Genomic DNA, 27,433 nt, shown 5'->3' with positions numbered 1-27,433 from the left:
TGCGCTACAATGCCAATGTGAAGCTCCAGCAGTAACTTCCTACAACACTTGGCAGGATCTTTGCACTACAGCGATGATTGTTCACAATGCCCAGCATGCTCTTCAGGCTACAGCGACGTCCATCCACGGCGCTCTCCCTGCTCCTCGCGGCCTCCTCCACCATGACTCGTGGGGCTAACCTGGTCCCTGTATCTGGCCCATGCTCCATCACGGTTGATCTGAACTTGTGACCTTCATCTGGTCTCGCTTGACCAAATAACCATGAGTGGCACTTTGTGGTTTTAGGTGCAATACTTACCTTAAATCTTTGAAACTGCATATCTCCGGTTCTACTGATTGGATTTTTGTTGTTTTGGTGTCAAATCCTTTATTAAGATGTACTCTATTTTTCTAAACTGATGTGGGATTTCTTTTGTGCTATGTTTTCACTTTATTATCGTTTGTGTGCAGCCTAAATACTTTACACATTGCCTTTAAATTAAACCTTACTGCTTTATTACCAAGCTACCAGAGGATTAAGCACAGGTTAATTTAGTAAGTTTCTGTGGTTCTTCCTGACAGGGATTCCCGCTGCTGCTTGAGAAGGGTTCATATCCCCTTCAACCAGCAAGCCAATTTCTCGCAAGCAGGGTGTTGCTCTCCTTAGCAGGATGTCCTAGAGAACTGTACTCAGTCCTTCGAGAGCTTCAACGGCGGTTAGCCTCAGGGCTTGACCACCCCCTTAATGACTTCCAAGGGCAGCCTACCCAGCCACAGACAAATGTAGCTCATCCTTAGGCCGGCCGGCCCTTTGTTACCTGGACAGATTGGAGCTAAACCAATGAAAGAGGGAAGATTAGAAAAAGGAGCCATCCCTCACCCACAGGCACACAATAGGGATACCAATGACAACTTCAGATCCTCTAATCAGACCACTCCTGGAGCTGTGTAAGATTCCGAAGAAGGACTGTCCTGCTGTCTGAAGAAGGAAAGAAGGATCCCCATAAGAGACTTCAGAGATCTTTTGGCTGACATCCTGTCCTGTTTTAGCTACAGTAACATAACAAGCTTCTAGAGGTCTTTCGTGCTGCTCCTGCTTTCCAGATGACCAGCACCACTGGACCTGACATGGCACCTTTGCTCCCATCTGTGGGATTTAGTCCTGAAATGATAAGTGCCTCCCTCCAGGCCCTGGACCTTGCCTGAAGTCAGAGCGTACTTCTTCCTGCCTAACTGAAGGTTCCACCAGATCTGACACAAAGGAACACATTGCTCCGCAAAGCAGCGCAGCTCCAAACCGAAGGCTTCCCTGGAAACTATGTTGAGCGACACAAATCCTGAAACCTATACCAGTTGTGACAGCAAGTGACGCGAAGACCCTCAAGGCCTCACTGTGTAGCTGAAAGCTTCACTGGAACTGAGGCTGAGCAAGACAAAGCCTTGCCGGCTTCCCTTCAAAGACAAAAGGTACAATTCGTATCATGCCAAACTTGTTCTTGTATCTGGCTTGAGCTGCAAAGCGGTCAATTAAAGCTTGTGGTTTTGACCACTTCTAAAGCAACCAAATATCCACACTTGGCACTTTGTGGGTTTTGGTACTGGTTTCACTAGAATCTTTTTAAAAAATCATACATCTGGTTCCACTGATTGGATTTTTGGTGTAATTTTATTTATTAAAAAATACTCTTATTTTCTAAATTGGTTTGAGATTATTCTTGTGTTTTTACTTCATTACTGTTTTAGTGCTGCATAAATACTTTACACATTACTGCTAAGTTAAGTTTGACTGCTTTTGTGCCAAGCTACCAGAAAGTAAGCACAGGTTCATTTAGTGACTTTTGTGGTTCTCCCTGACAAGGATTTTGTTTCTAATTTGATTGAGACTCTCGCCCCTCCCAACTAATAACACAATGTCGTTTTCAATGAGCATCTCTAATCTGTAATATTTGATTGTTTCCTATAGGTTTTTCTTTTTTATTTCTGTGGCACCATGCTAGCCCCCTGCTCCGTTTGTGTTATGCTGTCATTCACGTTATTCTATTTAATATCAACAATCTAGCAGCACTATCTAAATAACTATATATCCCATTTAATTGGAGGAAAGAAAGATGTGATTTCTGAGTATTTTTCCTGAAGAGGGGCCCTGACCTCTACATAAGAGAAATTGTGTATAATGTGTATAATGTGCATAAATCCGTTTTTACCCACAGACCTTATGATGAAAAACCTGTTACTACAGAACATGAGTGCATATATCCTGTTACCTATAGAAGCGGTAACAGTTTGTTCGCTGGATATGCTCTGTGCATAAATTCACTTAATCAAAGAAAACGTGCATAAATATTGTTACCCAGGGAACTTATATTCAAAAATATTTGTGCACAATTCCATTGTTAACGAGAGGACCTTTTTGCTAGAGATCCCTCAGAGATGATATGTGTATGATCCTGTTATTTAAAGAAACTATGTGTATTTATTCTTTAACCAAACAATTTGTGGGGCGTAATGCTACCCAGAAATAATTTGTGCTCAAATCCTCAATTTTTCAGAGAACGTAAGTGTATGAGTACTGTAACCCCGAGAAGCTGCATACTTGAATCCGATGCTACCCAGAAAATCTATGTGCATAAATCACCTGTTATTGAAAGAATCAAGTGAGTACAGCAGGCGAAATTAAAGAGTCTCATTCAACAGTTAATGTACAATGACTTCATTCATCTCGAACAATATTAAATGCCCTAGAGCAGATGATGAGCCAGGTACACGGATGTCCCGTCCAGAATTCAGATCCGTTTGTCATGGCATTATTCCATGTTTAAAGTTAACCCTCTTTGTACACATGTGTATTTCAGAGGGAACATCAAACAAAGAGTTTTTGTCAACCACTCCTTCAATTTGTGCCAAAGGGAAAAGTTTGTATAAAAAAATTGGAGGAAGTGTAAAGTCACCCTTAAAATACTGTTTCACAGTCTTTGTGCTAAGAACGACTTGCACAAGAACATTCCAGGTGTCTTGTGACATTGTAGGAGGAGTCGAGAGGCTTCTTCTAGTATAAATAAAGGGGACCGGCAGACAGCGTTCCACACTTGAACTCACCCTGCCACTGAAGTCTTGAAGGAGAAGCCTCGATTTGCCATGAAGATTGCAACTATTTTTGTGCTGGTGGCCCTCAGCACCACCTTTGGTGAGTATACACAGGAGGGCCCTAAGGAGCCAAACAATTATATAGTCAAATGTATAATAATGCGTATATAATAGCTAAGGCGAGTGTATCTTTATCAGGACATTGACAAGCTAAATATGGAGTTGCCAGCTCACCAAATATTCAAGACAGGAGTTGTTCCATGAAACACATATATGTATGCAAGTAATGGCATTTGTATTCTGCTACTCTAACAGCCCCTGTGGACATCTATCGCATTTCCATAAAACACCGGTTTCCAAAGTTTTTTTTATTTTATTGTTGATTGATCTACTGTCACACCAAAGATCAAGAGAATGAAGCTTGTTAAATAAAAGTGAAAAGTGATATAATTTGTCAATGTCTGAACATTCTTTTGGAACTCACTGTTGGCTGCTCCTGGCCAGTAGTAGTGGTGCAGGGAGGAAGCGGGGTAGAAAGAGAAAGAAAGAGCACTTACCTGCTGGCTGGCCGGCAGCTGCCTCTCCTCCATCCTCTCCTTTCTCTGCTCCTGTGTGGACCAAAAGCACACAGGCTCCCAGACTCCCCATAGCCAATCACAACGCTGCTGTCAGCAGTGTTGTTGTTTGGTCTGAGCACCGTGGTTCAGCGCTCAGACAGGCAGCGGGAGCCTGGGCATATTCTCCTCCCAGGCTGTGTATTATAGCCCGGTGGAGAACATGCAAAGTGCACATGAATGTTTGGCCAGCCCAAGATGGCCTGCCAAACCATCATGAGCACTTAGAAAGTGCCCCAACCACTCCTCTCCCTGCTCTGTGAGCAACCCAGCTCCACCCCGCCTCGCCGAACTGCTTCAGCACAGAAAAGTAAAATGATAGTAACAGCATTTTATTGTCTTTTTTTTGCTGTGCTGAAACCAATGGGTCGACGCTCCTCTGACTTAGTGGAGGAGCCTTCCCTGCTGGAATGCTCTGAGATATAATGTTATTAGACCATTCCTTCCCAATGTTTTCATCGGAGCACATTTTACTTGTAGTAAAATTCCTAGATTGAGAATACCAAATTAAAAAAATTGTTCTTTACTATTCATTTTTTTCAGCTTCTGCCACCGTTGGTTCCAAAATGCATCCTTTTCCTAAGTGTGATTTAGAGCTTCTGGTAAGTTTGTCATGGAGGGGTGATGCTAGTTTAAGTTCGGGGCTCAGACTGCTGAATGATTTCTTATCCCACAGCATCAAACATTTCTTAAGGCAACCCCTCTTTTGCCGTATGTCTCATTTGGAAGTGAACTGTTTCCTAGGTGCAAAATATAACTCCTTATCCAAATTGTGGCTCTAGAAATTAGGCATTACATGCAGATCATATATTTATTGCACCACAAATAATATGATTTGCCTTTGTACTTCTTCTCTAAATACATTTTTTACTTGGTCAGATCTGTAAGGGGAAATCAGTGGGGAGGTATAAATATCACATATATCAGAATTCCAATCCCTACTCAAACTCGGAAGTATGATTGCAGCTATAAACTACAACGGAACATTACATTGTCATTTGATTCTGTCATTTGTGACCATGTGCATTGTATGAGAAAGTATCTTGCAGTTTGGGGTTTTCTATACATTTTATTTCACCTACCAAACTGCAGCAGAATATTTGACCAGAAATCTAGATCAATTATCTTTTGTGTTTTGTGAAATGTTTTCTCAGTTATTTTATATGAAATGTGTAAGAAAGTGGGATATTAATTAGGGTGGATGTGAGCCTGGATCACTGTCACAATATCTGAAAAAATAATATTGTGTAACAAACATATTGTGTCAAAAATATTGTTTAAAAAAATATCGTCTTTCTGTACTTATAGAAGTAAGTACAAAGATTTCGAAAAAATATATTGTTCCACACTAAGATCATTAAGAAACATAAAAATATATAGTTATTTAATATATATATAATTTCAACCTTTAGCTTAGTGTCATGCTGTAACATTTCAGACAACCTGTTTAATCCCAAGTGAGAGACGCCAGAATGTACCATTGAGGTCTCCTAATGGGGAGTGATTCTGTTACGGTCTGTGGAGGCTGGAATCAAAATTGTAGCAATAGAATGTACCATAGAGACACACCCAAGGAACAAGTGGATAACAGCTGTGTACAGAGTTCACTCCAGATTGAGAATGCATAACTACTTATGAGCACATTGTTAATGGTTTGAAGTTTAGACTCTACATCACGAAGCATAGAGAGTAAGCTGGGAAGAATCCATGTCATTCCATGATATATATTAGTTACAGCAGTAGAAGATAAAAAAAAAGAGTTGTGAGTCACTAATTCAATATCCCAATATTTTATGTATAAACACATTAGTAAAATGAACAATTGGCCTGCATGCTCTAGAGAAATTACAAAATGGCCCCGCCTATGCGATCTCATTTTACAACATTGAGGGTTGTGCATGAGCCGTCAACTTTTTCAGGGTGGAAATCCCCTGTTCATAACCTTTAATAATTGAAGCATATGACGTGTACTGGTGTACCGTGTGGTGTATGCCATGGATGTCCCTGAAGTACAGAAACATTCATCCATGCTCCTTATCTAACTATGTACATTTGTATCTTTGGAGTAGGACCTTTGCGAGATTCGTCCATAGGTAGAAACATTAAAACCATGGATGGCTACTTGGAGGAGAGACTGGAGAAGAATATGTTTAGTCCATATAAGATCAGAATAATTTTCTGTGGACTGCAGATGAGTTTGAGTGAACTAGAAATGAGAAATGTGGCATCATGTTTCTTACACAAGAAATTCCTAACATATATTGTTGACATTCTTTTCCCACACAGAAAAAAAACCTGGCGGAAGTTCTGAAGAGTGTGAAAGATCTTCTCTGCTCATATCAACATTGTCAGGTACAGTCCGACGTCACATTGATGCTCTTATAATTGAGTGGGTTGTTGTTCAGAACATGCAATGCTGTCAGTCTTTCCCCTTCTGGTATTCCTCTGTTTCCATCTTCCCAATCTACTCAGTGATACCAGGTTTCTATCCCCAACCCACCAAGGAACTTCTATTTCATAAATCAGTATACATTTGGGGAAATGCCTCTCTGCATTTCTGACTGACTCATGTTAGTCTGGTGTCTGTGTTTTATTTTGAGGAGCTCAACTTCCACCTCAGTGTTAATAGGGTATCACTGGTAAGTGCATTTTGAACATGGTATCAGGATCCAAAGAGGCCTTATCTCTGTGCTGTGGCCCATCTAATATCTAAGCACCCAAGCCTCACTCTAGCCCTTCCAATGCATGTATGTGCTTCCTGGACTCCAGGGATCTCCAAAGGATTTGAGTAATATACCTTTGCTGTCTCCCCCATCCGCATTACCGACATCTTTTCTATTTCAAAGGCAATTACTGCTTGAGATTCTGATTTAATTGATAAGCATATCACCCTACCCCACAACCTAATACCCTATCCACATAAGCATTATTCTCCCTGCACTGATTACAGTAGCCAAAATGCGCCCTCCTCTAGGACTCTTAAAATCCAAAGAATGACTTTCAAAGCCAACTAGCTATTGTCAGTTCAACTCACCTACAAAGAGGCCAATGTAGATTTTATCAATGATTCTTTCATATTTCGTTCCAGAAGGTGAAGGGAACAGATAATGAATGTAGTTTGGAGGAATGGAAAGCAATGGTGGAGAAAGTAAATAAGGCGCTGGTAAGTATTAGTGGCCTCTCATGTCTTCTATCTCACTCTTCTATCAATCTGACATTACTGAGAATGCGGAAATGCCAAAAGCTTCTTTCTTGTTACTGTAACCATACACTCTCTGTGGTCCTGGATACTACTACTATTTGAATGTATGCATGTACACATTTGGGTTTTCCAGCCCCTATATTAAGATCAGGTCAAATGGGCCCATTCGTTAATATATTTTCTGATCACATCTAGATGCCAGACTACCCTGGACATAGACTGGCACAATCAGTGGTTGGCAAGCATCACATTTCTAGTTTGGGGTACCATCAAGCACACTGGTATCAAAGGTTGGTGCCGGAGTGCTCTTCAGCTGAGAATGGGATTATATCTGGACACAATAAAGAATGGGGCCTGTCCATGGCCTGAGACTATCCACTGATGTATCACACATTATATACACTATGAAGTGTAGCATCTTCTCTTATTCAGCTTAAATATTTATGAATATGTAAAAAAAGTGATCAGAACAATAAAACTCTCTTAGCCTTTCTCATTTCTGAAAATTTGAGGTTACTTGTGTAGGAAATAATTATATTGTAACTTCTTTCCTTCACCATTCAGACAACACTTGGCTGCAACATTGATGAGCTTCTGCTGAAAGGACATGAAACAGTGGTAAGTCTAAGGGTCTAATGGTGAGCGTTGTTCATTGTGGATTAGCAATGGCCCCCTTCAGACTCGAGAGTTGCAGATGTGGTGCAGTTTCTCATACCCTGCGGGATATGTACAAGGAAGTGGTGGAGAGAGGCGTTAGCCTTCATGGCTTAACGCCTCTCTCCGCCACTTCTGAAATGTAAGGCTGCACCATATTTAAAAGAATGTGGTGCAGTCTTGCGTTTCCCCCTGCGATGGCGCTAAGTGCAGCAACTTAGTGCCGATACAGGCAACCTTGCACCAGAGGGTAAGGGTGTCTGAGTAGAGCGGAGGATTGTTTATGTGTAGGAAGGTGTCCCTTCCAGCACATAAACAATCCTAAAAGGCCATTATGTCACTGTCATGTGTGCTACTTCATGCAGCACACATGCAAATCACAAAATGGCATTTTTTTAAAGGATTGTTTATGTACAGGAAGGCACACCTTTCTGTTCATAAACAATCCGTGATATTTTGCTTTTTCCACGTGTGCTACACAAGGCAGCACACATGGAAAAAGCAAAAACGAGGAGAAATAATGCACTAAGACCAGGTTTTACCTGGTCTTAATTTTGACGTTGCCTCCTATGTACGCCACCCTTGCACATAGGGGGCAGCGTCAAAATGAATTGGTGAAAGGGGGCCTTATTTACAAGGCAGCATTAATTCACGTTAAGTGTCTTAACGCTGCCTTGTAACTAAGGCTTTCGTAACCACAACTTCGATATAAGTGACATTGTGGTGGCGATAGGGGCTTGTACATATGCCCCCCAGAGTCTAAAGGCACACTCACATCTTCTTAAAAGCATTCACTGCCTCACACTAGCTGCTCCTCATTCAAGTATAGGGGACCTTTAACTGAGGCGGTTCATTAGGTACATTAAGGAGGGAAGAGTTATGCCAGAGAACGCGAGTTGACATCATTTCTGGGGTGACTCTTCGGTTTCAGAATGTAGTCAGCAAAACGTGGTGGAACACTAGGGGATCAGGTCCACAGATGCACTGCTCTACAATATCGTTCACTAGCTTTCTGCCTTTATGTCTGCTATTACCAGTCACTGGCTGACTGTTTCCCTTACGAGTGCCTCAGAATACAAACAAGGAGTCCTAAAGCTCATAGTCTTAAATCAACCAGTATATTATGATCTGCCTGAGGCATACCCTCTGAATGCAACCATTAGGGTGAAGTCTGACAGAAACTCCTTCTCCTGCGTATAAACTACGCCAGCTTCTGGGTGAAACACTGGCTACCAGCACAGCCCTGTCTCTCTCGACTGGTGAGGTGTGGCGGAGCGGATTTACACTACGCGCCTTTAAAACCAAGCACTCTTCTTCAAAATAGAGCAGCATGTAAAGGGGACTCCTGGGACAGTAGGACATTATCATCCCTGTGGGGCCAAAACACTGGCGCATCCATATTGCACCGATGTAGTGGTGGGTCAATGTTGTAGTGTGTCCTTTTTATTATTCCTGTGTTTGGTTCCGTTATCATGAAACGACAATTTAGATTCTCGTCCATGGTGGGGAATCTTGCACGGACAGAGTGGTGATTACCCTAAAAGTAAGGGGAGAAACAACTCAAATTACTAAATTATCAGCTGGAGATGAGGTTTCTTCCGTTTTAAAAGCATTCACAGTGCAACATGAAGCTGATAGCAGCCAAACGTGCTCTCTGGACATAGCTTTTCAACACACGTGAACACCGTGTACTCTCAGGTCACACCATACGTCACCCCAGATGACTCTGCCTGCCTCTTAGAACCAGAGGTCAAGTTACACTACATCATACTACACTGCACAATTAAATGCACGAGGGGTCTGCATACCACAGCAGTGCCTACACTCCCATTGTGCCATTGGAACCCACCCCATTGTTTATCATACTGTCCTCACACCTTGACAGCACTCAGTAGTGACACAGATGGAGGCAACTTCTCCAAATGATTAAATGGAGCCTCGCGAGACTGCTGTTCATCGGGAGTGATAGCACACACAGTTGTTTAACTTACTCAAAACGTTTTGAAAGGTTTTTCCGTCTTCCACCCAAATAATGCCTCCCTAAATTAATGATAGCAGGTCATAGCTTGTACATGAGCCAAGCTGCACTGGCCACCAGGCCCACCTTATATATATATATATATATATATATATATATATATATATATATATATATATATATATATATATATATATATATATATATATATATATAAATTGTTCTAGGTGGTGCAACCAGCAAACATTCCTAAAACTTTGTGCCCTGTGCAACAGACATGAAGAAATGAAGCTGTTTCGGATGAGTTTTGATGCTCAATAAACAGCAAATAATTAAGTAGTAGCCTGTTTGTGCTATTAATATTGAGCAGAAAAGCAAATACAATGTGTTGGACTAAGCAGTGAGGGGACAATATGCTTAATACCAAGTTCTTGGTAATCTGAAGTTGTGCTAGACAGTAAAAAGAGCAAAATATAATTTATAAGCTAAATAGTTCTATACCGTTTTGAATTAGTACTTTCTAAGAGAACATTGTCTTTTCTAATTATGTCATTAATTGTGTTTCAGGAAGAAATAACTGCAAAAGTTGGAGATGTGCTTAAGAAACTAGAGGGTCCCCTCAGAGATATCCTGGTAAGATGAGACGGTTAGAATCAATGTCTGCTTTGGATTGTATTTCCTCCGTATCAGTAAATGAGACTAGGTACTGCATTCCATTATCAACCAATCACAACAAGGCAAGTGTCTAGCAAGCCTAGTACCGGGAAGTCTGCATGTGGCTTAATGGACGATCTGAAGAGGCAACAACCTACAATTCCAGCATAACATTTTTTTATTGGATCGTTATCAGTGCCTCACTCCCTGTCCTACTTTGCATAGTCAGTATTGATATTAAAATATGACGTATTGCAGTTTTTTGTGTGTAAAACTGAAGGCCCTACAATAGGTTAGGATCCCTCTAACAGTTTGCTGTCAAATACCCAGTCCCTTTACTGTAGCCCTGCCACTGCTAAAGAAGGACAAACGTGTATGTCAGGCGAAGGCTCAGCAGCCAGGGACACCATAAGGGGGTCAAAAGGAGTCCTTGTGGTTGAATTTAATATGAGACAAAATCATGTGTCCCTTTCCGTTGGGTGATGCCCCCTTTCCTTCCAAGCAAGGCAATAAAATATATATTTCAGCCTATAGCAGCATTTGTTGTTATTACTCTAAACATTCTCTTAGTGATCACGAATGGGTCGATTTATAATTTGGCAGGTCGAGAATACGTCACAATGGTTCCTGTCAATGGTTTGTTGAGTTTGAAAGTGGGTTTTCAGCTTTTTTTTTAATACCAAAAAATGCCCCTTACCGCCAATGTTATCCTGGTCGTTGGGCTATCAGACGGGAGTAACCATGGCAGGGACAGAGGAGTCTCCACTGTGGTTACGCCAAAGGTCCGCCTGCATTTATATCGAGCGGGCGGGCCATTATGCTGCCGCTAAAGGATACTCTGTCACTGTTGCGATGGAGTTTCCTTATTTATTTATTTATTTATTTATTTATTCAAAGTTTTATATAGCGCGAACAAGATCCTTACAGATATCAGAGCGCTTCACAAAGACAGGGTAGGGGCAGTAGGAGTGAACAGAGATAATGGGAGCAGTATAGTAGTCACTAACATGGTAGGATAATAGTAACATACATAAAACATATCAATATACAATCAGGTAAACAAGTAATATAAGACGGTACAAGTCATTGATCCCACTATAGAGGTGTTCAGGTGCACCTTGGGTGTGTGGATGGCTTATACCAAAGTCTTAGTGTAGAGAGAACACTGAGTGGGGGCATCGGGAGAGTGAATCAGTAAGCCAACGTGTATCATATATTGGTAGTGACAACATCAAGTTAGAAGTATAGTGCCAGAGGACAAGGTGAACAGTGATACAAAGCAATGCAGAGTCTCTGATCCAGCACCACTAAGGTTCAGGAGATCTTGGCCAGAAGGATGGTTTTCACCTCTTTCTTGAAGAGTGCAGTGGAGGAGATCAGCCTGGTTTCAGGCGGGAGCGCATTCCAGATCCTGGGTGCAATTTCAGAGAAGGAGCGCTTGTATGTTTTCTCTTTCCGGAATCTACGAGGTTTCAGGAGTAGGTTTTTTGTACTTCTATTGGATCTCGAACCTCCTGATATAGACAACTTTTGAGCGAGGTAGTTGGGTGCATTGTGGTGCACGGCCGCGTGTGTCATAACTGCAATTTTTAGCTGTATTCTGGCTTCAAAAGGCAGCCATTTTAGAGACTTTAAGTCTGGGGATATATGCGAATGTTTTCTTGAGCCAGTAATGAATCTCGCTGCAGCGTTCAGGGAGGCTCTTAAGGGTGCAGTTGTGGATAGCGGGAGTCCGCTGAGGGCCACAATTCCGTAGTCTATTCGAGGGATGACTAAAGCTTGTACCGCAGTTTGGAAGTCTTCAGCAGGGAGGAAGGGTTTAATTTTCCTCAATGTGTTGATTTGGAAATTAGCTGCTTTTGTGGCTTTGCTAACGTGCTGCTGCATGTTGAGCTTGGCGGCGAGTGTGATGCCTAGGGATTTCGCCGAATCCACGATGGTAGGTTGGACATTGAGTGCTGTTGGGTTATTGAGCCATGTTTGGGTGGTGGAAATTTTCGCCGGGGGTGAGATGAGTAGGAACTCGGTTTTCAGAGCATTTAGTTTGAGGTGATTATCTGCCAGCCAAGATTGAGTGTTAATAAGCGTGGAATTCAGATGTTTGATATCTTCCGGGGATTGTAGCTTTAGGTAGAGTTGTGTGTCGTCGGCGTACATATGGAATTGGACATTGGAAGCTTGGAGCGAGGTGGCGAGCGGTTCCATGACGAGGTTGAACAGTGTGGGGGAGAGGGAGGATCCTTGTGGAACACCTAGATCTGCAGGCACAGGTGTAGATAGCACATTGTCGATCTTGAACTTCTGTGACCGGTTGTGAAGGAAGGACGAAAACCATTTGAGAACAGTTCCCGATAGACCCATTCTAGTGCTTAGCAGCTCCAGCAAGTTCTCATGTTTGACCGTGTCAAATGCTGACGAGAGGTCAAGAGGATGAGGAGGCAGGACTCATTGCGATCAAGAATTTGGAGGGCGTCATCAATTATGTGTGTCATAGCTGTTTCCGTGCTATGTTTCGCTCGGAAGCCTGATTGATGAGGGTTGAGGAGGTCAAATTGGTCAATGTGTTTAGTTAGTTGTAGTTGGATACATTTCTCCAGCAGTTTGGCCAGGGTGGGGATATTGGTGATGGGCCGGTAATTGTTTAGGTCAGACGGATCAGCTGTAGGTTTCTTGAGTATAGGCGTGACTTGCCCCACCTTGAGGGAGTCTGGAATGAGGCCTTGTTGCAGGGAGCTGTTGATGATTTTGGTCCAGAGAGGGAGGAGCAAGGGGATGAAGTCTTTTACAGCATTAGCAGGTAGAGGGTCTGTGAGGTGATTAGAGGGCTTCAAGGTGCAGAGCAGTTTGTGTATTGCTTCTTCCGAGTAGGTATCGAAGTACAGCCAAGATGCCTTGTTTTTAGGTTGAGTGTAAGACATTCTGGTGTTGTTGGGGAATCGACTTAGATCCATGATGAGGTCATTCCTTATGTTGTCAGTCTTTAGCTTAAAGAAAGCAGAGAAGGCTTCACAGTGTGGGGTGTCGCTTGTTGTGCTGTTTGATTGTAGGGGTTGTGTCTTTGCTTGGGTCTTGATTAGTTCGAACAGCTTTCTTGGCCTGTTTTTTGCTTGGTCCAACTGGCGGCTAAAGAAGTCCGCCTTTGTGCGCTTTATTTTCCTGAAGTAGGCATTTCTCTTGTTCTTAAGCCTTTTGAGGTGCAGTGCTGAAGGGTCCGATCTCCAGGTGCGCTCTGCCATTCGCATAGTACGCCTGTCGTCATTGAGTCTATCATCATACCAGGGGTTAGAAGTTTTGGTGGAGACTCTCTTCAGTTGCAGTGGGGCGACTTCATTGACTACTGTGTTCATAGAGTCAAGGTAGTGGTCCATCAGTGATTGAACATCCGAGGCACCTGAAGGGGGAAGGAGGAGATTGCCGATGTGAGGAGGCAGGGTAGAGGGGTTAAGGTTCTTAATGTCCCTTTTCCATGTTTTGGACTTGATTGGTTGAGCTGGGTTAGGTTTAACTTTTTCATTGATAAAGAAGGTGATAATGTGGTCATCAGACCAGTCGCAGGGTTGAATCGCCTCCAGTTGTGTAGAGTTCTCCTTGGCAATGATGAGATTGAGTATCGAGCCTTTGTCGTGTGTTGGTCTATCGCATATTTGGGTGAGGTCAAGCGCATTAAGGAAAGTTTTGAGACTATTCACCACTGTGTCTTTCTGATCGTTCCAGTGGAGATTGAAGTCACCCAGGTAGACTTGGGTGGTCTGCCGACCGGCATTGGAAGTGATCATGTCCATGAGTTGTTGGGTGAATATGAGATTGTCACCAGGCGGGTGATAGATGAGATGTAAAGCACAAACTTGTTTGCCCTCGCTGGTGATGTCGAGGCAGAGGAGTTCACTGGAGGAGAGGGAGGGGGGGGGGTGACTTTAGTAACGGAGAGGTTGCTCCTAAAAATGCATGCCATTCCCCCGCCCGTCTTGCCAGGAGACCTGTCCAGCCTAATGATGTGATAATTGGGGGGGACTAGTATGTCCATAATCGGGGTAGAGGCTTCAGTAAGCCACGTTTCCGTTAGAATGGCTAGGTCCAGATCCATAGCTGAGACGAGATCAGCGATGTTGGAGGAGCATGTAAATCAGCCCCCTAGCCAATGATGTAAATTCTGCATTTTTAAGGTCAACCACCTAGAGCATGCCATTAAAACATCTGATGTCAAGTGCCCATATATTAATTATTTAAGACGTAAAATGACCGTTTAAAGACTAGTATCACCAGCACAGGTCCTCGCATAGAGCTTTTCCTGTGAGTAGAAGTGTTTTATTCCAGGCCTTGGTGTGACCCACTCTCCCACTTCCAGCAGTAACACATTCTTACTCACAGATAAATAGTAGCTTTGTGAGTCAGGCTAAGGAAGCAATATTCAGAGATAATAACTATGTATTCCTGGTATAATCAGCTGAGTGCACATTTGTAGACCACACATTATGCAGCACAGATGTGCACCCAGACTGCAGAACACGATGACAAACAGGACGCTTATGTTGCAGGAGGGCAGAGTGGACAGCTCAAGGGCTGCATTGCACTTCCTGCATATGTATGTCTCAGGTACGGATGTATGACATGACAACGCATGCTTTTACCACGCATGCCTTAACATCGCAGTTTTTACAACGCACGCATAGTGTTAAGGGGTGCTGGATAGTGAATAGTTTAATTTACTATTCCAACTCCAGTCCCCGTGGATAGTAGGGAAGGTGTTGGATAGTAAATTAAATCTATTCCCTATCCTAGAGCGCCCCCCCAGCGCTATGCGTTGTAATGATATGCGTTGTAATAGTTGCGTCGTAAAGGCACTGCGTGGTAAAAGTTGCGTTGAAAAGGATGTTCCCCCTCAGGTACGCACCTGCTGCAGGACGTTCTTGGGAGAAAAAAGTGTTTTCTAGGCCCACCAATTGCAAAAATCCAATTTAAATGTATTTATTATTTATTTAACAAATGGTTTGGTATAAAATAGGTTACGCCAACACTCACGCATTGCAACTGTGTTAGCTTGCATCACACCATCAAGGTAGGAAGAACTCATATGCGAATCCTGTGTGCTTCCGGCCTTCCTCTGTGACTGCTGCTGTGACACCCAGAAGTAGCCCCTCTCTCTTTGTGAGTGTTGGATACCTTCCCATTCATTCCTGTGCGGGACAGTGGTACACCCTTTCCCAAGTGGATGAGCTTTGGGTGTACACATGTACTTTCCTGTAAAAGACAAAAAAACGTGAGATGAGGGCTATGTTTATGGCATTCTTGTTAAAGTACCTAAAGCTGAATTAAAATATAGTTTTATCTGTGCACATATATGTTTAATACTGTGACTCATCTGGGTGTATTATATGGTATGGCTGTGCGGCCTTACTATAGAATATAGTACTAAAAAAAACTGTCATGGGTCCAGTCACACTCATTTGTAAAACCTTAAGCTCAACCCTGGGTAAGTATGGCCTCGAACATCAAGCCTTCCACAAAGGAACTAGTGTAAAGCATCTAACAGTTCCAAACAATGAAATTTAAAGGCCACATGACATGAAACAAATCTGACACCAATTTATTTAAAAAATGGGGAATTGTTAAATACATTTTTAGAGAGCAAAATGAGGAAATCAATCACAGGGTTCTGGAGATACAGATTTTTTAAGGAAACTTAAATCTTATTTTTACCACAAAGAAGCATTGGTAACTGTAAAATTTGAAAACTTTTGAAAAGTTTGTAAGAGTTGAGTTTGACTATTCTGACGCGGCTTGGATGACAAAATCCGACAAGGATAAGTTCTAGGAGGTCCGTAACCAATGTACAGTTACCTGGACACATAAGCTTTTCCAGTCCAGTTCCAAACTTTACAGCATGACCGCCATAGACTTCAACAGAGTGGTCCTGAGATTGCGAAATCATGAGATGGAAGATGCTCAACGATGCTCCGGGTGCTATGCGGTCTATGAGGGAGCCTTTGTGGTTACTCCTCAGTCCACATGCCAGATGAGGTGACTTTAGCCACAGAAGATAGGGTTCCTCAAAGTTCTATTTGCGACCACAGAAGGGCAACTGTGGCCAGGCTACTGTTTTCTGTCCATCTCGGTGCCAGCAGTATCCTTTGGCAGAGGCTGGTGTCCCTCTTGGGTGATCAACCTGGACTCAGATGATACTCCTGGGTCCAGTTGACTCAGGTGCAACTTTTGACCATTGTTGATTGGTCTCTTGGGTTCCCCACCAGCGGTCTTTGGGGATTCTCCTGAAGTGGGTATTGACTTGCAGAGTTGGGCTACTTCAGCTTTTCATGTCCCTGGTGTTGGTTCCAGGAAGTCATCTGACTGACCATTGGAGTCACTTCTTTGGGCTGGAGCTGGGGAGAAACATTTTCCTGAGCAAGGAACCAGAGGCACAGTTCTCTCTTCACTAGCCCAAGACGTGGCAAGTGCGGTCCAGCACATGGCGCAACATCTCTTTGCCAAGTCCAAAGGTCTGCATGGCAGTACTTCAGTCTTTTCTCCAGTTCTGATGCAATCTCTGGTTCAGGAAGCCAGGGTGCCATATTTATTCACAGAAAGTTCCCTGGGGGGATGATGCGATCACTAGCCAAAGGACTACCAGGTCCCCTCTTTCTTGGTGACAACGTTAGGGCTATGTATAACATCTAGCATTCCCAGATGGCACTATTTTACCCAATCTCAAGATGTCTGAACCCTTCCTCGGATGTGAGGAGCTTGGTAGCCCACCATAGAGGTGTGTCTACCTGTGAGCTACACGCACATGGCAAAAACAGTTTGGGCACTGGACTTCCCTTTCTGTCCCCCTCAACAGCCTGTCTACCTGAACAAAGGGCAGCCCCCCAGGAGTGTGAATCACCATTTGCCCACCAAAGGCGGCTCCGCCTTTAAGGCTTTCCTTTTGGGCGAACGTCTTGAATGACTTCTGTGAAGGTGAGGTGGCACCTCGCCCTGCGGCAGGCTGCTATTGTTCCGAAGCCTAGGAGTTGTTCACACTACTGCCCAGGTGGGCAGAAAACTGTCTGGTTGTCAGTGACCATGTGACTGATCAAACTGGGGCACAGAGTGGCAACTTTTTAAAGTTGCATTTCTTTAATAGTGACATTAACTTTGACCAGAGCATCAAGTTGGATTTAATGCCAAAATTAATTTGGCACCTTACAGTACTCATCTCAGTTGTCCTGAGAATTCACCTGATAACCCTGTGTTAGCCAATGGGGCACTAACTTTTCGTCAGCAAAACAACAATTTTGAAGTGATGCTGCTAGGACATATATGTAAAAATACCTATCCTAATAATATTCAGCTCCCAGCCTTAAGGCTCGGTAGGCCTTCCTTAGGGGAGACTTCCATTTATTGTTAAGGAAAGTCGGGGTTTTGCCATTGGTGTGAATGGCAAAGTCTACTAGGAGTTTTCCCACTGCCCTTCCAGTCTGCAATGGCCGACCGGGAGCCATTTTGTGCATTGTCACACAGAGGGTGGCTCAACCAGTGCTGCAGCCATTAATGGATACTCTGTCTTACATAAACTGGGTATCATACGGGGCAAAAATTGGGACAAAAAGTGGAAATCAAGCCTCCAGAAAGTCTGTTTCGTTACCTTACACATAGCACAATATGCATTGGCAAACCCAATAGGTCTCACCCATTCGAGCTATTGCCTTTAGCAATGATTTTTAGCCATCCTATACAACAGCAGGGCTGTATAGAAAGAAATGTGCGATGACACGCCAGAGCGAATGCACTTTTTTACTAAATAAAAACAATGGGAAAGTAGGTTGATGGGTTAGGGGAACACAGAGGGAAGGAGGGCGGGAGAGAAGGACAATGGTAGAGGAGAGGACTCACAAGAGACAATGGGGAAGAGCACACGCAATAGAGAATGGGTGGAAAGGGCTGGGGCAGTAAGCTGCCAACAAAGCAGGGGAGAGAGAGCATGGGGAAACACTGACAACAGCAGGAGGGAGGAGGTGGGGAAACATGGACAACAGAGGTTGGGTGGAAGGAGCTGGGTAAGAAAATTGGCAACAGACGGTAGGCAAGACTGGGAAACTAGTGTGAAATAAACAAATACTTTCCAGCCCCACTTCCTCCTCCCCGCCGCTGTGAAAAGTGGTCAAAGGGAAACAAAAAACACATGCACGGGCAGAACACAGATGCCTCAGCCGAACGAGTAACATGCCAAGCATCTGGAGCTCACTGCTCAGGCCTGAAGGGCCCATCCCTGCCTGACCTCAGACTTTTGATTTCTGAACAGATCTCAGTGTACTGGCAAATGAAGAGTAGATGCTTGCAACAGACTTGTGTTTTCCACTCACACATACAACTCTGCACAGCTAGAGCTACAATGAGTAGAACTTGTTGCTTGATGGCATCTACCGGGTTCAAAATGTGTGATCTTATGCAGTGCCTCGACCCTCAATCTGGTCTGGTCCACACTAAAATACGATGTTATAAGTTCTCAGCATGTAGTAAAGTTGGTTTTGGATGAAGCACTATGGGCTAAACAGATCTGCTTTAAGTGCTTCGAATGGATTAAAATGGACCCTGAATCAGAAGTGTATCTGTTTCAGGAGCTATCAGTAATGCAGGAGGTGCAGTGGCATATACCCAGGTCAGTGCGTGTGGGTCGCCATCTGGACCTCAGTTATGACTGTCTTTCACTACTTACATGCTACGGGCCTTAAGCAACCTTGCTAGGCCTGGTCTGCTCCTGGAGCTGCCGGTCACAAGTGGATTTTATGGGTAAGGGTTAGAGTTCCGGAAGCAATCAGAACACTACATAATTACACAGGCACATCCAATCACCACTGTCCCAAAGAGTTTCCTTAAGTGACATGGACTCGCTGTGCATGGGTCCCAGGATCATGTCAAGTATTAGAGCTTCATCTGGCCTGAGGCATGACAAAGGCCCAGCTAGAAGATGCACATATTTGTGAACAACACATTAACCAAGCATCGACAAAGATGGGAGGGCGGATGCAAAGACATGGAGGGGAAGGGGGTAGAAGGACAAAGGTCTATTTACCATGGTACACGATGAGTGGGTTCTAAGCCCTTTGCAAACTAACAAAATGTCGTTCAAGCAGCAGTGCATGCACTGTCCCAGACAAGACCTAAAAAGAAAGCACTAATTTCTTCTGTATGATTATACCTGCAAATAAAAATACGTTATGTAAAGAAGTATTTTAAATTATAACATTGTGTGACAATTTTTTGTCACTAGTACTTTTGTCAATGCAGTTCATTTTGAAAATATGATATTTTACTATATTACTTCTCAATTGTCTTAGGTGGGACTTGGTATTGAAGGACTAGCATTCGAATTGACATGTGACGCCCTGGTAAGTGATTCATTGTTATGTATCTCGAAGTGGCTTTCTAGGACTTCAGAGCCTCATTCAGTCTTCAAATCCCAAGAGCAGAATCCCATGACTTCTCCTCTTAGAAGATCCAATTCTATGTGGTTTCTGGGGTGTGGTTTTTTAGATCTCAGATACAGGCAACTTTAGCTTTTACCAGGTGTATTGCTTCCAATATAAATATAGTAGGTTTTGGGTTTGCCCTTTGCTCATGATGGGTGGCTTTGTTGTCTATCTCAGTTTTCTCTTCTTGATTCAATGGCTTTCCTCTGTATTCTTTTCCTGCTAAGTAACATTTCAATTTCTCAGTGTCCTGATTTGGTTGACATGCAGTCTTCCACTGCTGACAACGCTTGCAGAACTAGTTTTTCTTTCATTTAAATGCTCCAATGGAGTGCCTATGTTTTCTTGCTTTCTCCAAATTTTCTACTTCCTCTTTCACTTTGCCCACGTCCAACCTTTTTCTCCTTACTGCTTATACTTATGAATTAATGTATCTTTGTGTAATTGACTCCATCGCTTGAAATTGTATTTTTGGTTCTAAATTATGTTTTTTATCTTCAAAAGATTTACACTAGTCACATCTATGTTCTCGTCCCCTAGGGTCCCCTTCTGGAAAAACTTGCGGTAAGTTCAAAACAGCTCTTCTTGTTAATATCTGCTCAACCCAAGGGGATCTGTTTCTTTTTGTCATTTCTTCATATTCGGAAGGTAGCAGATTAATTTCTCTTCACTGTAAGAACTTTGTTATGTGTGTTTTGCGTAGTGAAGAGAGTTTAGTCCCATCTTAGAAGAAGCTCACGATAGTTTGAAAAATCTGCTATCTTTTTAGTGTGGCATTCAGTAACACTACCAACACATTTCAAGTTCAGTGTTATGAATGCATTTGTGAATCAGGTTGAGTCTTTAAACATGGGCTTTTGAGAACTCCACATTCTGAACATATAACTTTATGACAAGTGTATCACCAGAGAGTGAGCACACTGTAGTTAGACTTTATTATTCCTAAACGTTAAAAAATCGATGAGGTTTGAGTCATCATCACCTGTCTCTGCACTTAAACTCACTAGAAGCAGCAAGAGGGGGCACTATTAAAGCACATTGTCCATGGCCGAGGTTCAGATTTGGGCATGTGAATGTTTTGTAACCTGTCCAAGTCTTGCCTTGGTTTGCAATAACTACAGCACATACCCCTAAGCACACACACAACCTTGTATGTGCAGTTGCTTCAACCCCTCTTCTGTCAGATTATGCTGGCTGTTGCCCTTACACTTGAGGGGTAATTTTGAGGGTGTTTGTTGTGTCAGACTGCACCCCCCATCAGAGATACCAAGTACTTCGCCAGTCTTCAAAGCACTGGGCACGAGTGATTCCTCTGGCCACTCTTTGTCTGGTGGGCATGGCCATGTGACAGGAAGCTGCTCGCACTGGAGGTTGCGATGGTTGGTCCCAGGAAGTATCCAAGCTCCCTCTGAAAGTCATCCTTTGAGAGCACATACAATATCCTTACCCTCTGTTGCCCTGAATTCAGTAGAACAGAGCGGTACACTGGATCCTTGTATAACATGAAGTTGGAGTCGTCCACATGGTAAACACTGATGGCCTCATTTACAGGTTTTTGACGCAGGGCATTGCAGTAATTCACTTTACTGTGCTGCCCTGCATCAAAAGGAAAGGGCAGAAATAGCCATATTAATGATATACGGTGCCTTCCTGTCCTTTTCCACTGCACTGGTGCCGTTTTGGCTACCTTGTGCCAAGACAGGCACTTTTGTAACATGTCGCATTGTAGGAATGATTGTTTATGTGCTGGAAACAATCTATGGAGTGGTTGTCCTCCTTCTATGTGTGCTGTAGGATGCAGCACGAATGGAAAGAGGGTAAAACTGGGAGGAAGGAAAACATTTCTCCTCGTTACGCCTGCTCTGGGGAGGAGTAAGGTTTTGATGCTGCCTCAGGTTTATGTGATTTTGAAAATCTAGGGCAGCGTCAAAATCCATGGTTGCTACGTGGGAACGCCCACTGCAACGCCCAGGGAAATCCTCCTTGACGCAGAGTATTGCAACGCAGAGCTTCGCCCTGCCTTGCCTTACTCCATATCTATAGGGCCATGCAAAGCGACACAGGGTGGCTTTGCATCGTCTCATAGATATGACTGAGAGACCTGCGTCACCGGAGCGTCATAAAAAGCGACGCTTCAGTGGCACAGGCCTCTAGTGAATCAGCACCTGAGTGTGTATTGCACAGGAGGCGCACATTTTATAATATTGATCCTGCAATTCAGCGTCTGATATTGGTTGAAAGTGACAAATGCCTTTCTCAAGAAGTCTACGGCACCAAGTAAGCTTATGGCAGAGGTTAGTAACTCAAAAATGTTACAGTGACTTCCAGTGATTCATAGAATCAAACTTCCATTAGGTGTCACGCTGCACCTCCCCAATCGGTCGCAGGAAATTGCAATTTTGTGTGTTGGCTTGGGACTATGTTGTATGTCCGATTCTTGTTCTTCACACTTCCCTGGCTGCACTGGGAATGGGTGCTGGAAGAAAAAGGTTCAATGATTTACACAAATAACCAGGGCTCAAGAAAGTAGAAGCAATAGTCCTAGTCTCATTTTCAATGTTGTCACATGAAAATTCCGTGAAAATAGAACCACTCTGGGAAAGTACACATAACTTTAAAATTCAACCAGGGCTAAATTATAAACCTATTCCACTAATATTAAAGTGTAATAATGGGATGTGAAAAGAAAATATGACATAGGTGAACGTGATAGAAAACTGCTTGCAAGAGGGAGAGTTCAAACATTTGCTACTGAGTCAGCAATTTAGTAAATTAAATTGGCAATTCCAGGCTTTTTTTGTTTACCTCTTGATTCTACATTCATTCTTGTAATTACAGCATGGAGCTGTTCCTGTACAGCAAACGGTGTAAACTGCTCACACCAAGATTACCTGCATTGGAATGACTTTCTGTTCACATGAAGACACATGTTATGTCATACTATAGACAGTCTGTCCCTCATGTCCGTAGTGTGCAGAGTTTGGGCTCCTATTCTCTAGATGGAATGAGTATGTTCTGAGGGAGAATGAGCTCGTGGAAGCGATAGATGCTACATCCTGACTGAAAGCGTTGAGGCGTCATTCATTGGTGGGTGCCCCTCAAGTCTCACGGGGTCTTCACTGAACTCTTGAAAGTGGCAAAACCACACTCAGACGAGATGATGCGAAATCGGGACTTTTGGGGGAGCGCCTCCTCTTTCTCCTCTCTTCTCAGTGTTTACTGCATGCAACGTCCACATGCATTCGGAGTTGCTGACTACTAACATGACAGTCAAAAACGACTTTAATATTATGTTGTTCTACATAGGAATTGCAATGTGTTTGTGATGCATGGTGCAAAGATTATAATAGCAAACTCTGTGAAATTCTCAAACTTTTTGTATCACAATTTATTTTATGATACATTTTCATTTGAAAAGATCCTTCTTTCTTCCCTTTTCAAGGACCTGCTAGAAAAACTGAATCTTCCTTCACTCCCAAAACTAGGACTTGTGTAATAAGGTAAACAGATATTTCGTATTTCAAACTATGTTTTACAGTAAACTCAGCAGTGACATCAAGTGGTTGTTCTGACTCACAGACGCCCAGGCCACCTTGGTATTGATGATTGATTCTCATCTTGAAAACGCTTCTGCTTGTAAATCATGTTAGAATGTTGATAGACAAGTACATTAATAACATGTGTGAACGGGTATGGAAATGTCCACAGTCTTTCCATGTGACATTGCATTACCTGCTTCAGCTTTACCCTGACTGTGTGACAGTATATTAAATTCGACAGGCCCTGTCATTCTCCATGGGTGTATATTTGTGGATATTCTTTCACTTAAACTAGGTGACATGAACCATTTAGCACATGGATCAAGTATCCTTAGACCATGTGTATTAGGCTGCCAATGGGATCTAGAAAGCTCTTTGAGGCATCTGAAATTGCCTTTAATTATAATGTGCACAGTGTAAATGTCTCCAAGAACTGGAAGCTCAGAATAAGGACCCTTCAAGCCTCGGGTCTCTATGAAGTAATGTGCAGCCAGTGCACAAGAGGCGTGTGCACTGAAGCAATCCCCTTGACATTGCTGCCTTTTATAGCGGCTCACAACAATATGAAAATTCTGCTGTTACAAAAGCGCAGTGCTCTGCATGGCTCATGGGAGTACTGGGGTGATCCATTGCTCTATCAAACTGTGTTGTCTGCTCTCAACTCTACCTTCAATCGACCCACGAGGCTGGGTGTCATTGCATATTGCATACAGAACTCCTGTGGAGCCCTCAGACACTTTAAAAAGGGGGGCAGCAAAGTTTGCGGTGCAGAGGCAAGCGCATCGCTTCTAATGTTCGGACCCACTTGGACAGACCATCATTGGCGGAGGGTGGAGTTGTGGAGGAGTGTATTATTGATCTGCACCACTTTGGATCTGGGATAGGGTTTGTATCTTGCCCCTCTCAATTTGTCCACTTAGATAGAGCCACAAAATGTGGAACAATTCATGGGAGGTCATTTCCAAACTCATTTGGGTGGCAGTTTGAGTAAACTACATAGAGGAAACCTAAAATGTAATTAGTAAGTAGTTTTGCAAGATAAGTGATGGTAGTGAGAGATCTTACAATTTCTTGGTTGTAATGCTAAATCTAGAACAAAATTAATCAGTGGTATTTTCTGCACCAAACTTAACCTCGGATAAGGAAATACTGTGGGTTTTTTCTCCTCTTGATTTATCACTCTCTCCAAAAACGGGAGATTATTCCATTAATATTCATGAGATAGGTCTATTCGCGACCCACCAGCAATCCCTAAAAGAAACTCAGTGAGTTTCATACATTAGGAATACTGGTTTCATAATTGCAGTTCAGAGAGAATAGCGATTAGGAAATTGGCATTCCTAATGTTTGTACATTTGGCCCACTGTCTGTACAAGGTGGCACTGTCTGGTTAATTTAGAGATGACCACAACAACAGGTAATTAGGAATTCAATATACATTAAAAAATAATATTACCTGCTGCCCAAGCCATTCTTATAGTTCTAGAAGCCTGACGTTGTCTGAATTTTCACACTTGTAGGAGTGTGATGGTTAGTAGTTGTGTTGTTACTATTATTGGCAGCTTGGTTGGCACACTTATCTTTTTACAAATAAGCAATTATCTGGCGCCTGGTTCTGAATGCACAATGTGCATTTATATTTAGACCATAAATGAGTTCCACCAATCACCATGTCTGCTATTCAAAGATGTGCCTGATACTTCAAAATCTGAGAGTAATCTGGGGATTCAATCCTTTACTGCTTTTTAAACATGTGGACCAATGTCCCCTGGTGATATTAATCATTTGAGATGTTTCCTTATCTTTCCTAAATTAAGCATCACATGGCCTATAATATCAGACATTTAAGGATAGTCACAGCTAATTACAAAAACAATCAGAAGCTAAAAATATTTCCTTTTGATTTAAAAAAAAAACACATCTTTTAAAATCTCCTACTATTTTTATTTAGGTTGAGGTCATTCAACCTTTTAGAATAACTAAACAATATTGTGTTTTTCGATGCAATACTTTCATGTGTGCTGTTTGATAATTAAGTTGCAAGTGTTTCAGTGAACAGAACTAAATCTTGCAGGTACCACACGGAATATATTGAGTAAGGAATTTTGATTATGATAAAATAAGCTCAAATAATTCTTTGGAATTAAAGTTTGCCCAACAGTGAAATTTCATAGACAGTAAATGGTTGGCTGGGTGTGGAAGAATCAAAATTTACAAAAATGAGAAACAAAACTGTCAGCTGCTGAAAGTAAACAGAGAAGTGTATGAAGGTAGATAATGTTGGAATAAATCGAACAGGTATTAGTAAGTACTTAGTCCTAACAGATAATTTAAGAGAAGGGTGTAAGAAGCACCTCACTGATAGATTTGAAAAAATAAACAGCATAAGGTGGAATGCCAGGCATGTCAATTAAAGAGAAGGGGCATTGGGACGAGAGGGTGAGAAAGAGGAAGTAATTCAAAAGTAGGGTAACTGCTGAGGCAAACCCAGGATTTAAAAAAAAATATTTTAAAAAATTGTAGATTAGAGCTAGATGTTGCACAGCAATTGGAATGTCAAACTAAATGGCTAGAGATATCAAATGAATTACAACTTGCACAATCACCCAGAAAAAGTAGTTATGGTAAGGAAGAATCCAAAGGCCACTCTAGCGAGAGACAATATTAAGGATTGTTTGGAGTGCGAAAGTGGACATCAAATCCCATGGTTAGCAGGAGTGGAGTCTACCCTTTGAAAGACTGACCTGAATCATATTTATACAGATACTGAAAGTATTGCAATTGGAGACAAAATATTTGTGCAACAATCCCGTTTTTACTTTGAGCGAACCCTAAGACTGAATGAGAATGGGGGGAAGTCAACTGTGGCAGTTTATTTGAGTACGGTTGCAGTTACCACTCCTACTAAATGTCTCTATTTAGTGAGGCGGCAGTGGGAACGAAGTTTGCTGTTTTGATTTAGGGTTGGCATGTTAAAATATCAATTATGTTTCCCCCTGGGCTACTAATCATATCTTGATATGTGCCTTTGCCCTTGTGACGGGAGCTCTAATCAGACTATGCAGCATTTTGCACTTTTTAGTGAATTTATTTGCAATAAACAAAGCACTTTCTACTTCCGCTCATTAAAAAGCACAATATTCGGAACTTTGGGGAGGCTTTTAGTTTTTAATTCAAATGACGGATCTGGAGACATGTGTACATGTAGGATCATTCCTTAGAACACTGTTTGGGCATGACACACAATGCCCCCTGATTAAAATGGACCTGCTGAAATTATAATGATTATAGATTATTTTTAACCCAACTTTTGTCATGGCTATTTGACTATCTGAATAAAGATGTTGCTGATCTGATCTGAAGTAGCTATAGTTTCATCCATTTTAGTGTTATCACTTTGGACATATTTTTATTCCATGTCTAATGTGCTTTGCCATACTGGGAATTATCTCTGAAGTAAGTCCTTAATGCACATCACCTGTGTATCAGTGTTATTTGCAACATTATTTCTTACACCAGGTTGATAAATTTAATGGAATTATTATTTGAGAGATTTTTAATTTTGGAATATATTATATGATTTATGACCTATGGTTTATGATTTATGGATCACAACATTTCTCATCATACTCAACAGTGCTTGCGCAAATTCATAGTTAATTCACATTACATTCTTCAAAAAAATACAAAAACCTATTACCAAATGATGAATGAGTCATGTAGTAGGGTGCATCATTCCAGTTTGAGCTGTGATCACTGCTGACATAAGAAAGCAAAATGTACATTGGACCTTTACACAGAATAACAAAGTACAATGAATAAACTCTAAGCTAGATCTTTGTTTCGATTATCTTCAGCCTATGTTCTTCAGAGCTTTCTTCCCAGAGACACCTTTCTAATTATTGTCATTTCCATTTCTTTTTTAGAGGATCAGTGGGCCCGATGTATGTTCCTGCAGAATGATTCTACAGAAATGGAACTTTCGGAATAATCTCTTTGCCTTTCTTGCCATTTTTTGAAAAGCAATATAGGGCCAGATGTAGGTAGGGTTTTACCGGTCGGTAACGGCCGAATTTGGCCGTTACCGACCGGTAAAAGGAATTTGAGATGTAGGGGGCAGAATCGGTAATTTTACCGTTCTGTAAATTTACCGATCTGTAATTTTACAGAATCTGTAAATATACCGGTCGGTAAATTTACAGAACGGTAAATTTACAGATTCTGTAAAATCGATATGTAGGTGGGACTCTGATGAGTCCCACAAGGCCTAAGAAATCGGTATT

General features: G+C 42.3%; 1 protein-coding gene across 1 annotated transcript; it reads left to right on the top strand.

The window, feature by feature from the left end:
* Positions 1–3,025: 3,025 nt before the first annotated feature.
* Positions 3,026–27,186, top strand: LOC144821688 (uncharacterized). Its single transcript, XM_078678910.1, has 10 exons — positions 3,026–3,163; positions 4,221–4,279; positions 5,964–6,029; positions 6,766–6,840; positions 7,444–7,497; positions 10,079–10,144; positions 19,480–19,530; positions 20,152–20,175; positions 23,054–23,111; positions 27,077–27,186. Exons 1-9 carry the CDS (start codon positions 3,115–3,117, stop codon positions 23,105–23,107), a joined length of 498 nt encoding a protein of 165 aa, XP_078535036.1. The 5' UTR covers positions 3,026–3,114; the 3' UTR covers positions 23,108–23,111; positions 27,077–27,186.
* Positions 27,187–27,433: the final 247 nt, after the last annotated feature.

The sequence above is a fragment of the Lissotriton helveticus genome, chromosome 1_1, assembly GCF_964261635.1.
Source record: "Lissotriton helveticus chromosome 1_1, aLisHel1.1, whole genome shotgun sequence".
In the NCBI taxonomy this organism is placed as follows: Eukaryota; Metazoa; Chordata; class Amphibia; order Caudata; family Salamandridae; genus Lissotriton; species Lissotriton helveticus.
This window is presented reverse-complemented; position numbering and strand designations above follow the sequence as displayed.